This window comes from Bubalus kerabau, chromosome 13 (genome assembly GCF_029407905.1).
Source record: "Bubalus kerabau isolate K-KA32 ecotype Philippines breed swamp buffalo chromosome 13, PCC_UOA_SB_1v2, whole genome shotgun sequence".
Classification (NCBI taxonomy): Eukaryota; Metazoa; Chordata; class Mammalia; order Artiodactyla; family Bovidae; genus Bubalus; species Bubalus kerabau.
In genome coordinates, this window is record NC_073636.1 from 40,654,531 (window position 1) to 40,668,774 (window position 14,244).

Below are 14,244 nucleotides of genomic sequence, written 5' to 3' on the forward strand. Positions count from 1 at the left end.
GCCATTCCCTAACAGGTCCCACTCAGGTATCAAAAGCAAAAACATTGTTCTTGGATTTGTAAGAGTGTCTAAAGGGGTGGGTTGGGTGGACGGCTGGGGGATTGGGCTGGAGAGGAAACATAGTAAATTGAGGAGAGGACAGATGGGACAGCCTGGGCGCTTGAACCAACATAGGGAGGGTTGACGACTGCAAGACCCGAGCAGCGTCATCCTTTATACCAGAAAGCTGGCGGGCACTATGGGGAAAAAACAAAACAAGAAGAAAGTGGAGGAGGTGCTAGAAGAAGAGGAAGAAGAATATGTGGTGGAAAAAGTTCTAGACCGTCGAGTGGTAAAGGGCAAAGTGGAGTATCTCCTAAAGTGGAAGGGGTTCTCAGATAAGGATAACACATGGGAACCAGAAGAGAACCTGGATTGCCCCGACCTCATTGCTGAGTTTCTGCAGTCACAGAAAACAGCACACGAGACAGATAAATCAGAGGGAGGCAAACGCAAAGCTGATTCTGATTTGGAAGATAAGGGGGAGGAGAGCAAACCAAAGAAGAAGAAAGAAGAGTCAGAAAAGCCACGAGGCTTTGCCCGGGGTTTGGAACCAGAGCGGAGTACTGGAGCTACGGACTCCAGTGGAGAACTCATGTTCCTAATGAAATGGAAAAACTCTGATGAGGCTGATCTGGTCCCTGCCAAGGAAGCCAATGTCAAGTGCCCGCAGGTTGTCATATCCTTCTATGAGGAAAGGCTGACGTGGCATTCTTACCCCTCAGAGGATGATGACAAAAAAGATGATAAGAATTAACTTTCTTGAATACCAGCCCCTGTCACATCTGACTGTGGGTTTCAAGTGGGGAAAGAAGGAGTTCTCCTTGTCTTGACACCATAAAGGTGGCTTGAGAAGATGTCCTTTGAAGAGCCAGTATAGTTTCTGTGCCCTACAGCAGCCCAAGGGCTTCAAAGCCGTTCCATGCTGTACAGTTTGCATACCCATCCCGGTGGAGGGGAAGGAGGGTCAGTGTTTCAAGGCAACCTGTTCTGAACTTTGCTTTAAAAAAAAAAGCAAAGGGCCTTCTATGAAGGACAAAACATAGAATGGGATGTGGGAGAGCAAGAGATACTGTAGATCTTCAAAGAGCATCTCCACAACCCACACAGCCTTCTTCCTGATAGTGTTAACTCTGCATTTTTACAGCATAGCATGTGTGTAGTTTTTGGCTATTACTGGTGTATTATTTGGGGTGGGTGGGGTGGGGTGGGAAAGAAGGGAGATGGGTTAGGATCATTTTTGTTAAAATTTGGGGAAACGGTGAAACAAAGGAAAGAACAGCTAATGATGATTGGGTCTGTGTCCAGAATATCGTATCCTTTCAAAAAATGTCATTGGCAACCTAAATGAGGACTGTGAGAGACTGTTTAAAAGCTGTGAATGCCTGAAACTTAGAAGCCAAGGTATTCCCTGCCTGAGCTTAATGCTGTTCCCAACAAACAAATAAGAAGCTACCAAAGCTGCCATTTGGGGGATGGAAACTGGTTGAGGAGGAAAAGTCTTATTGGAGTGTATACACAGGCAGATCATTCTGTCTTAGAGGTGCTACTCATGAAACTGACAAGAAGACCCTTTCTTTTCCTATTGTGAAGTTACAAATATGAGCTTCTCCATCCAAGCCACTGGTGAAGTATTTAGGGAAGGGCAGAGAGTGGTATAGGAGGTAAGTGAGTAGGGAAAGACAAGGGCCAGTGCTCATAGGGTGGAAAACTCTTGGAGCCTCTGTTTTTTGAACTTTGAAACCATTGGTGGCAGGGTTCAGTCACCGACAGCACAAGTTCAAGAGTTGAATGATTTCAAAAGCCCTGGTCTCAGGAGAAGATAAATATTCATACTGGGGCAGTGGTTCACTTTAAAACAAAACAAATTTTTCAATCCTAAGAATTAACAAATCCAAAATGTTGTCTTGAGTCATGAGATCCATCAGTTGTTGACATTGTCTTGAGCTGCATCTAGAACTCCATTGTAATTTTTAGGCGTGTGTTAGGTTTTTGTGAAAACTTTTGTTTAAATGTAAACTTAATATCAACACTGTCAGTTTTTTGTCTTAATAAAACTATATAGATTTATAATCAAAAAAAAAAAAAGAGTGTCTAAAGGACTTGGATTCTACAAACATAGTGTTTTGGCATCTTGGGCTGCTGTAATCCCATGTCCACAAATTTCTCTTTATATTAAGAGGAGATGTACCTACTTTCCTGTAGCTGGTAAGAAGCCACCTTGCATTGTATATTGTTGTTCAGTCTCTAAGTCATGTCTGACTCTTTGCGACCCCATGGACTGCAGCATACCAGGCTTCTTGTCCTTCACCATCTCTCGAAGTTTGCTCAAACTCATGTCCATTGAGTTGGTGATGTCATCCAACCGTCTCATCTTCTGTCACCCCTTTTCCCCCTGCCCTCAATATTTCCCAACATCAGGGTCTTTTCCAATGAGTTGGCTCTTTGTATCAGATGGCCAAAGTATTGGAGTTTCAGCTTCAGCATCAGTCCTTCCAGTGAATATTCAGGGTTGATTTCCTTTAGGATTGACTGATTGGATCTCCTTGCTGTCCAAGGGACTCTCATGAGTCTTCTCCAGCACCACAGTTTGAAAGCATCAAATTCTTTGGCACTCAGCCTTCTTTATGATCCAACTCTCACATCCATACATGACTACTGGAAAAGCCATAAAATGTACTTCAAAGCTTACATGAAAATCCACTTGGCTCTACCTAAGAACTTTCCCCATTTCCCATTTTGGGCCCATATGCAATAGAAACAGCTTTCTTCCAAAAGATGTTGAAGAGAATTATAATCACTCTCTAACTTGGGCTCACACCTCGGGAAAAAATGGACGTATCATGGGATTGACTGTCAGCTTTCTGATGACTCTACAGAGGTGGACATAATGCCACAGGTCCACACCACTTCCTCTTATATCCATGGGATGACCACAGAGGATTTGCAGACAGAAAGGAGGTTGAAGCCTCCATGTGAGCCCAGGTTTCCCATGATCACCTGCTCCCTCAGAAAAAGAAAAGAGACAGAAATGTTTCTATTGTAAAGCCCTTCTGAAGAAGCCATTAATGTTATGAACCATGGTCTGGTACAGACTTTTGTAATTTAGAGGATGCGCTCTTTCTCATGATGGAATCTACAGCCAACGCCACATGATCAAATCCATCCTTCTGCCTCAGCTCATCTTTCTCCTTTTTAAAACTTGGAGCCTGTTTGTTAGAAATGTTTTCATTTGCAAGGGACAAAAATCCAATTTGAACTGGCTTAAACAGAGAGGGACCTCTGTCCTAAGTGTCCTGGGCTATTTTACAGGAACACGGGTCTCGTCTAGAGCTGTGAGTGAAACACTCCTGGCTTCAGGAGCAATAGTTCCATCCCTAGGAGACTCTCCATCTCCTAGATATGTCCCTCTGTCTACATCCACAGTATTCTTCTCTATAGATACAGTTACTTTTGGTTCTGTGGTCCAGGTGGTAAGCAGTAGGTCATAAAACTCAGCCACCAAGAGGAAAACACATTGTTCAGTGCCAAAATTCCCAGAGAAAGGCTCTGATTGGCTCACTTTGCACCAATCATCAGTAGTTAGGATTCCAATCACAGAGTAACATGGCAGATCCCTCTATAATCACGGTGAGTATACAGAAAGACTTCAGAAAAAAGAAGATGAAAGGTTGCCATACCAAAAATTGCCTCTTACCAAGGACTGGGACCCAGAGATTCTTAAGGGACCTTCCAGCATTAGTAACCCACTTTGCATTCTCTACTTGACTTACACAGACTCTCAGTTCAAGGGAGCCCATTGATTCTACCCAAACAAAGGTAGAAATCTGCTCCAGCCATGGGCTGAACCTGCTGTCATGGAGATGGAAGCATCCCCAGTTACCTATCTTGCCAGATCCCCTCTGTCCCTGGGCCTTCTGTTCTGTGAGCCCTTCCATATCTTGACTTGGGCACACTGAGATACAACTGAATATCCTGCCAGCTGTAGTCACTTCTATTCTGAGTCAGAAACCAGTACTCCCAAGAAGGGAACCGTGGGGATTAAGAGTATTTAAAATTCCAGGTCACTACTGCAGGATTATCCTCTTTATCATAAAATCAACAAATCTTTAGCAAATATTGGATCCATTTATTTATTCATTCTGAAAGTCTTTATTACAACCGTACTATGGGCAAGACACCATGTAGACTCAGTTCAGTTCAGTTCGGTCACTCAGTCATGTCCGAATCTTTGTGACCCCATGGACTGCAGCACGCCAGGCCTCCCTGTCCATCACCAACTCCTGGAGCTTGCTCAAACTCATGTCCATTGAGTTGATGATGTCATCCAACCATCTCATCCTCTGTCATCCCCTTCTCCTCCTGCCTTCAATCTTTCCCAGCATCAGGATCTTTTCCAAGGAGTCAGTTCTTCACATCAGATGGCCAAAGTATTGGAGTTTCAGCTTCAACATCAGTCCTTCCAATGAATATTCAGGACTGACTTCTTTTAGGATTGACTGGCTTGATCTCGTTGCTGTCCAAGGGACTCTCAAGAGTCTTCTCCAGCACCATGCAGACGGAAGTGGTATAAAACTGAATACTATGTCATTTCTGCATTCATGGACCTCAGTTCTTTACATTTTGTCTCAGTTAATTCAGGCTGTTGTGACAAAATATCCTAGACTTGGGGCCTTACCTAATGAATGTTTATTTCTCAGAGTTTCTGGAGGCTAAAAGTTTGAAATGAGGGTGCCAGCATAGTTAGGAGTTAAGTTTTGCCTAGAGCCCTCTTCCTTCTCATGGGAGAGAGGGCAGGGTTGGGAAGAGCGAGAGAGAGAGAAATCTCATGTTTCTTTTTAAAAAAAACACTAATCCACCACACAGGATCCACCTTCATGACCAAGTTACCTCCCAAGGGCCCCTTCCCCAAATACCATCACACTGGGTATAATATATACATTTTGGGAAGACACATATGGCTCGTCATTAGAGAAACAGATGTAGGCTAGTATTGATACTTGTATGTAATAGTATATTAAAGATGTAAAAACAGAGTGATCAGCAAAAAAAAAAAAAAAAGAAGAGAATTGTTAACTATACTGAAAATAAGGGAGGAGAAGTTTCAGAAAAAAAATTCCTAAGGGAAATGATTCTTGAAACAGTTCTATAGGAATAAGGAGTTTCTTGGGTAACACAGAAGAAGAGATATACCCAAACAGATCCTATTAAAGGGGTTTTCTAAAAAGCAGAGGGCTTCCCTGGTGGCTCATGGTAAAGAATCTGTCCACGGTGCAGGAGACCTGGGTTCAACCCCTGGGTTGGGAAGATCCCCTGGAGAAGGGAAAGGCAGAGGCACCACACCAAGGACAACATCGAATGAGTTGCCTGGTGAGGAATCCTGCCGCAGGTAATCATGCATGTCTCCTGTCAGATTTTCATTATCCTAGCAACTTCCCTTACTGTTTTAGTTGGGGTACACCAAACTGCTATAGCACACACACACTCCAAAAACATATCAGGACTGAAATGCAATAGGAGACTATTTCTCATTCATGAGAAGATTGACTGAGACCTCAACTCCATGCCATATGTTAGAGCCTCAGATTCCTTCCACCAGTGGCCCCACCATCTCCTGAGTCCTCATCTGTGTTTACTCAGACAACAGCAGGAGAGAGAGAGAGCATAGTGGAAGCATTCCCCTGTCTGAACAGCCTTAATGGAGGAACTTGCCCATATCCCTCCACTCACATCCCCATTGGTGAGAGCCAGTCACCTGCTCACATTTGTTCGAAAGGAAAGCTGGGAAATGTAGTCCTTTCCTGGGCAGCCACTTCCCAACTAAAACAATATCTTATGGGCAGAAAGTAATGATTTTGGTCTACCTCTGCCACACTTACAAAGGATATAAACCACATATAAACATAGTGCTACTTGCTCAGTTGTGTCTGACTCTTTGCGACCCCAAGGACTGTAGCCCACCAGGGTCTTCTGTCCATGAAATTCTCCAGGCAAGAATACTGGAGTGAGTAGCCATTCCTTTTCCTAGGGGATCTCCCTGACCCAGAGATTGTACCCGGGTCTCCTGCTTTGCAGGCAGAATCTTTACTATCTGAGCCACCAGGGAAGCTCCTATAAAACATACATACCCTAAAAAAAAAACAAAAAAAAAACATACATACCCTTTAAACTACGACACCTCAACAAGCCACAATAAGGACTGAAAACAGAAAGAAGGAAAAAAGAGGTCAAACTTTAAAAAAAAATAATTTGTTTTTAATTGGAATATAATTCATTTACAACATTGTGTTAGTTTCTACTGAGCAAACCTTTAAGTTCCTGCTTAAAAATATTTAAGAAGGCAATTTCATTTACTTTCAAATATGCATTTTTTTAATAAATTTTAAAATAAAGAAGTTAGCAATTTTAAAGTGATCTTGAGCTGTATGATATCTTCAATATTCTCTAAAAGCATGGAAAGCAAGTCTTTTGTCTAAAGTGATGTCTCAGCCATGTGTCAGCAGCAGTACTCGGTTTGGCTTCCCCCAGAAGTAAACCCCAAGACAAGGCAAGCACCAGAGATTATGTGGGAGTTGATGCCAGGCAGGGCTGTGGGGGGACGAAGAAAGTGAGGCCTGTGGGTGATCTCAGGTGTGTTCAGTCCACCTGGCCTGACGTGAAGGCAATGTCAACCTTCTCATCCCTTTCTGGGCAGGCACCACGCTAGATGGTGGTGGTGGACTCTGAAGCTTCCTCTGTTACCGTATTCCTGAAGAAGTTGATTTGTGACTTGGGAAACTGAACATCAGATTCTACTGGATACCACCTGCCCACGGTAGGCCCACCAGGCTTGGCTAAAGTCTCTTTAACAGCCTTAGTGGGGAAGTTGCACGTGTCACATCCACTCACATCCCATTGGTGAGAGCTGGTCACCTGTTCACATCTGTTTGCAAGGAAAGTTGGGGAATGTAGTCCCTTCCTGGGCAACCATTCCCAACTACAGTAAGTCACCTACCTACGAATGAGTTCTGTTAGGAGAGTGCATTCCAAGACCAATTTAGCCTACAAAGTTAGCCTACAAAATTAGACCTACAAAGTTAGCCTAGGTACTCAACTAACACAATTGACTACATAGTACTGTAATACATTTATAATACTTTTCACACAAATAACACATTAAAAAAACAAACAAAAATAAAACATTTTAAATCGTAACAGTGGTGTTGGAGAAGACTCTTGAAAGTCCCCTGGACTGCAAGGAGATCCAACCAGTCTATTCTAAAGGAGATCAGCCCTGGGTATTCTTTGGAAGGAATGATTCTAAAGCTGAAACTCCAGTACTTTGGCCACCTCATGCGAAGAGTTGACTCACTGGAAAAGACTCTGATGCTGGGAGGGATTGGGGGCAGGAGGAAAAGGAGACGACAGAGGATGAGATGGCTGGATGGCATCACGGATTCAATGGACATGAGTTTGAGTGAACTCCGGGAGTTGGTGATGGACAGGGAGGCCTGGCGGGCTGCAATTCATGGCGTCGCAAAGAGTCGGACACGACTGAGCGACTGAACTGAACTGAACTGAACGGTACCTTGAGAAGTACAGTAGTACTTCTTAGAAGTACCAGCTACATCACTGCTGTTTTTTCCTTGCTTCCAACTTCCTGCCTGTGGAGAGCCAAGCAGGATAGCTTTTGGCCAAGGTCAGGACTTGTGAGAACTTGGCCATATCTGCCTGCAAAGCCACAGTGGATTCCAGAAGCACAAGAGAGCACAGCCAGGCTTGGAGGCTCCTGCGTGGCCCCCAAGTTATGTTGGAGGGAAAGCAAGGCGCATCCTCCTCTCAGAGACGTTTAAACCATATCCAGAAAGTCTGGGGCTACAACTCTTCCTCCCCACATTTCTCCTTCCTCCTACAGAAAAACAAGATAGGAAAGATACCCAGCCTAGCCTCCCTTTTGCCTCCTCTGGTGAACTTGGGAGATCAGATTCCATAACTCAGGATGGAAGCAGGTGGTCACCTGCATTTTCAGAGTTTGATGCCGCTCTGAGAAGGAGGGATTCTCAGAGTGGGCACTTAGCCCTGTCCACTGATACAGATGGGTACCTAAACCATCTTCTATATGGTTCATCTCCAGGACTCGATGAAGAAACAGAGACAGAGATGACTAGACAGAGTGATTTACAACTTTTTTATTAAAGGAGGGCAAGGGAGGAGAAACAGACTTGAAAATTTATTAACATCTAATCCTGTTAAGATTTTCTCCATCATATGCCAGCACAACAGCACACTGGAAATGTGTACTAATTACCCCTGACGTATCATGTGTATACGCTTTCTATGCAGCCCCTGACCTTTTTGTTAATAACTTTGCGTTACATTCATTGACCTGAAACAAATTGAATTCGGTGGCACTCACTCAAGAATTGAATTACATAGTCTTCTTAATTGGTCTCTTACTTATTTAAATATGAAAAAGGAATGGCTTGCCACCTGTAATATTTTTTTTCCAACAGAATAAAATTAGAATTCAAATATTTTCCTCCGAGCTAGGTGTTTTCAATCCTCCAGCCATGAACACATACTAGCCATGAAACTCAAGTTCTGGTATCATCAACAAAAAGAATCTGTTAATTTTCTCTTTCACTGCCAAAGGCCTGAAAAATGCTGATACAGAGAAGAGTTAATTAGAGGAGATTTATGGACTTTAGGGGCTTCCCTCATAGCTCAGTGGGTAAAGAATCTGCCTATAGTACAGGAGACCTGGGTCTGGAGAAGGAAATGGCAACCCATTCCAGTATTCTTGCCTGGAGAATCCCACGAACAGAGGAGCCTGGCAGGCTATAGTCCATGGGGTCACGTGAGTTGGACACAACTTAGTGACTAAACCACCAGGAAGACTTTTCTGGAAAGTGAGCCTCAGAACAGGCGATACTGCACGGTCACCAGTAGTTATACTGTCTACCTGCCCAGCTCTTTGGAGCCTCCTTAATGACTTAATATAGCTCCGGATGACAAAATCGGGAGCATTAAGACAGGAGAATGTTGAGCATGAGAAGATATCTTCCGCTGCATTTGTTAGTTTCTCAGCCCTTGAGCTGCATTGTCTGTTGACTGGAAGAGGGGGCAGATATCTAATTTCAGGAGTCTGATGATGCGCACATATCCACCGTTTCATAGGCAACAGACACCGCCAGTAACATTGTTCTCAACACGGTCTCTTTCCTTGGAGGATTCCTGCAAGTGATGGAAGAGATAGAAGCCGCTGGAAATTTTTCGGCTTTGCTTTCTAATTCCAGTGTGAAATTAATTGTCCCAACGGCAAAGAACGACTTACTCCTTTACTTACTATATTGAACTTAAAAATGCAAATGTTATTAGTGGACTGATGGCTGATAAAGGTGCCTCTGCGGCTGGCTTTAACCTCTATTAGTGAGGATTACTTGGATGCGGGCACACTGGCATTTTCTAAGTGTCACAATGACAGCACTTGCCGCACAAATGCCTGGCTGTCACCGTGAGTTTTATCACTTGGTTTTTCCCTCCGAATGTAGACTAATAAGCCCAGAAATTACAATTGCCTCCCTGCCGAATCTGTGATAGGCGGAAATAATGATATCAGTGCCCTGCTAATCTTCTTGCCTCCACGCTTGGCACTGTCCTATTGAGTCACCTGTCACACTCCGCTTTGATGAGACGAATTCAATCTCCCTGCTGTAATGACAATGGGGCCATTTTAATGTTTGGAAATGATTATGTGGACTCTTCGCTGTGTTCCATCTTGGCAAGCGAGCCAGGGCGCAGAGCCCGCCAGGAGAGCTGGCTCTGGCTGTCGGGCAGGTAGTGGAGATGCTGAGTTACTGGGAGAGAGGCGTAGTCACGGCTTCCTTGAGAGCCTTCTGGGCTGGCCTTGCAAGACAGAAGGGTGGGGAGGGGAAGAGGTGGGACCACTCTGGCAGAAACCTAGCCATTGGCTAATCTCTCAGTTATCTGCACACATTTGCCTCTTGAAGGATTTCCCAGACCCTCTGTGTTGTTCAAGGAGGCAAGGATGGCTGGGGCTTAGAAATCAAGATTGTCACACTGCCAGCATCACTGGCCGGGCTGGGGCGGTGCAGCCAAGATGGGCTGGAGAGTACTTCTCCAGGACATTTGTGTGTGTGTACACTCAGTCATGTCTGACTTTTTGCGACCCCATAGACTATCAGGCTCCTCTGTCCATGAAATTTACCAGGCAAGAATACTGGAGCAGGTTGCCATTTCCTACTCCAGGGGATCTTCCTGACCCAGGGATTGAACCCATGTCTCCAGCATCTCCTGCATTGGCAGGTGGATTCTTTACCACTACACCACTTGGGGATATTAGCCAAATCAAATTATTCTTACCCCAGGCCTTGTTCTTAGAGAACAAACAGCCTTACTCTTTGAAAGTAATTCTACTGTAGGGCCAAAAGATATAATTTGCAAAATACCAGGTGTTAATGAAATCTAAAGTAATCAGTATCCTTAATCACTGCTGGTGTAAATTTCTAAAACCACTTTGGAAGACCATACATATACAAACCAGCAGTTTTACCCCTAGGTAGATACTTAACAGATGTGCAGGTATGTGTTTAACAAAAGATGTGAACTAGAACATTCATTCATAACATCATCCATTCTGAATGGCACCCAGGTGAAAACCATCAAATGCCCATCAACAGTAGAATGGATTAAACTGGCTGGGAATTGGTTTACAGTGGAATAGTACATAGCCATCACAACAACTGAACTACAACTACATGGATAAATCTCACAGCCATGACACTGAATGAAAGAAAGCAAAACTTAAAAGGGTCAGTATTAGGTTGGTGCAAAAGTAATTGCTGTTTTGCACTGTTGAGTTTTGCAATTTGATACTGGAATACATTCCTAAATAAATGTGGTTGGTATACCTCATTTTAATGAACATTTCTTACTTTATGTTTTTTTCTGAAGACATTACTTGCTGTTTATTTTATATTTCTTTTAGACTAGGGAAATGATGTTAGACAAAAGCAAATTCGAGCAATTTTCTTATTTGAGTTCAAAATGGGTCGTAAAGCAGTGGAGACAATTCACAACATTAACAACACATTTGGCCCAGGAACTGCTAATGAACGTATGGTGCAGTGGTGGTTTAAGAAGGTGTGCAAGGGAGAGCCTTGAAGATGAGAAGTGCCGTAGCTGGCCATTGAAAGTTGACAATGACCAAGTGAGAGGATCATCAAAACTCTTCCTCTTACAACTACATGAGAAGTGCCAAAGAACTTAACATCAACCATTCTGTGGTTGTTCAGCATTTGAAGCAAACTGGAAAGGTAAAAAAGCCCAATAAGTGGGTGCCTCGTGAGCTGATGGCAAATCAAAAAAAAAATCCTTTTAAAGTGTCATCTTCTCTTACTTTACACAACAACAAACCATTTCTCAATCAGCTTGTGATGTGAAATGAAAAGTGGATTTTAGATCACAACAGGCAATAACTAGCTTAGTGGTTGGACTGAGAAGAAGCTCCAAAGCACTTCTCCAAGCCAAACTTGCACCAAAAACAGGTCATGGTCACTGCTTGGTGGTCTGCTGCCTGTCTGATCCACCACAGCTTTCTGAATCCCAGCAAAACCATTACATCTGAGAAGTACGCTCAGCAGATTGATGAGATGCACTGAAAACTGCGACACCTGCAGCCGGCATTGGTCCACAGAAAGGGCCAACACCTGCAGGCTGATACCTTGGGGAAAGTCTTTTTCCTCACTTGTATAGGAGGGATCAGAAAAGCACCTGCTCCACAAGGTTATGATGAGGATCAAATGAGATAATGCATGTAGATGGTGCATGTAGATCACACACTCGGCATGGTGCCCAGTATATTGCACACTCTGGATAAATGGTGGCCCCATAACAACGATGATTAGGATGCTATTTCCTTGAGCAAAGCTGATCAACAAGCTTCCATTGCTGGAAAACAAAATCTACAGTTGACTCATCAGAAGGCCTTCGCAACCCGACTCCAACCTGCTACTCAGCCCTGATGTCTCTATAGATTGAATCCCTCTCCATTTCCAAAACTGGCTATGTGCCTCTTTTATTTTTTCTTTACCTGAGACATAAGTGAATAAGTTGGCTTATTGAATAAGTTGGCTTAAAACTCAACATTCTAAAAATTAAGATCATGGCATCTGGTCCCATCACTTCATGGCAAACAGATGGGGAAACAATGGAAACAGTGACAGACTTTATGTTGGGGGTTCCAAAATCACTGCAGATGGTGACTGCAGCCATGAAATTAAAAGACACTTGCTCCTTGAAAGAAAAGCTATGACCAAACTAGACAGCATATTAAAAAGCAGAGACATTACTTGGCTGACAAAGGTCCATCTAATCAAAGCTATGGTTTTTCCAGTAGTCATGTATGGATGTGAGAGTTGGACTATAAAGAAAGCTGAGCACCGAAGAATTGATGCTTTTGAACTGTGGTGTTGGAGAAGACCCTTGAGAGTCCCTAAAGGAAATCAGTCCTGACTATTCACTGGAAGGACTGATGCTAAAGCTGAAGCTCCAATACTTTGGCCACCTGATAAGAATAACTGACTCATTGGGAAGACCCTGATACTGGGAAAGATTGAAGGCAGGAGGATAAGATGGTTGGATGGCATCACTGACTCAATGGACTGAGTTTGAGCAAGCTCTGGGAGTTGGCAATGGACAGGGAAGCCTGGTGTGCTGCAGCCCATGGGGTCACAGAGTTGGACCTGACTGAGCGACTGAACTGAACTGAATTGACATATAACATTATTAGTCTCAGGTGTTGTTGTTGTTCAGTCTCTAAGTCATGTGCGACTCTTTGCGACCCCATGGACGGCAGCATGCCAGGCTTCCCTGTTCTTCACTATCTCCAGGAGTTTGCTCAACCTCATGTCCATTGAGTCAGTGATTGTTATCTAACCATCTCATCCCCCTTTCTCCTCTTGCCCTTAATTTTTCTGCAATAGGGTCTTTTCCAATGAGTCAGTTCTTCACATCAGGTGGCCAAAGTTTTGGAGTTTCAGCTTCAGCATCAGTCCTTCCAATGAATAGTCAGGGTTGATTACCTTAAGGATTGACTGGTTTGATCTCCTTGCTGTCCAAGGGACTCTCAAGAGTCTTCTCCAGCACCACAGTTTGAAAGCATCAATTCTTCAGTGCTCAGCCTTCTTGTCTCAGGTGTATAACATAATAATTCGATATTTATGTACATTTTTCAAAAAGATCACCACAATAAATCTAGTTCACATCCATCACCACACACAGTTACAATAATTTTTTTCTTGTGAAGAGGACTTTTAAGATATGCCATGAGCAAACTATTAAATTTAGACTGGATAAACAACAAAGTCCTACTGGAAAATACAGGGAACTATACTCAATATCCTATGATAAACCATAATAAAAAAAGAATATTTTTAATTGAGGAAAATAATACTTTTAAAAAAGAATGTATAAAAAATGTATATACTGCTGCAAATCTTGTTATAAATAATTTCAGACATAATATTCACCCACAGAACTGTTTTTTGTTACAGATTAAGTATTTGGAAAGAAACGTAATAATGGAACTGAAAAATACCTTGGTCTAATACATTGATCATTTTATATTTTGTATTTACTATTATCTACTGAAAAAATAAAGATGTACTGTGAGAAAATTTCAATTCTCCAGTATACAGTAGAGTTAACGATAGTCACATGTTGTACAGCCATTCCCAGGACTGCCCTGTCTTATCATTGGGACGTCTGCACTTTTTGCTGCTCTGTTGTTTCTTTCTTTCCAGTCCTTCCATCACAGGCATCTGTGATAGAATTTCTTCCCTTCTCTTTATTTGTTTCTTCCCTTCTCTTTATTTATTTCTTCCAATTTAGAACCTACTATTTTTTCAGGGCACAGACAAGAAGCACTTTCTTCATTAATCTTTTGCTCCCTTAGGTAGAACCTTAGGTACTTGGCTGGGACCCGGGGGCAGACACACAGCAGCACCTCATGGGTTTTAGTCTGGGGGTGGAGCGTTTGTCACTCTGCTGTCACCCACATGATCCTTGTCACTCCTCAGCCTCCCTTGCAATGTACCTGTTCTGATAATGAAGTGGGAACACGAGTGATGTGGACACTCCCAGGAAGCGCTCAGCCCTTGAACCCTCCCCTCCACCTGTCATGGCAGCCTCAGGAGCCATGTGACC

General features: G+C 43.2%; 1 protein-coding gene across 1 annotated transcript; it reads left to right on the forward strand.

Moving 5' to 3' along the window:
- The first annotated feature begins 204 nt into the window (after window positions 1-204).
- Window positions 205-971, forward strand: LOC129626259 (chromobox protein homolog 1-like). The gene has a single exon (XM_055545415.1). The coding sequence runs from the start codon at window positions 239-241 to the stop codon at window positions 794-796; it is 558 nt and encodes a 185-aa protein (XP_055401390.1). The 5' UTR covers window positions 205-238; the 3' UTR covers window positions 797-971.
- The last annotated feature ends 13,273 nt before the right edge of the window (window positions 972-14,244 follow it).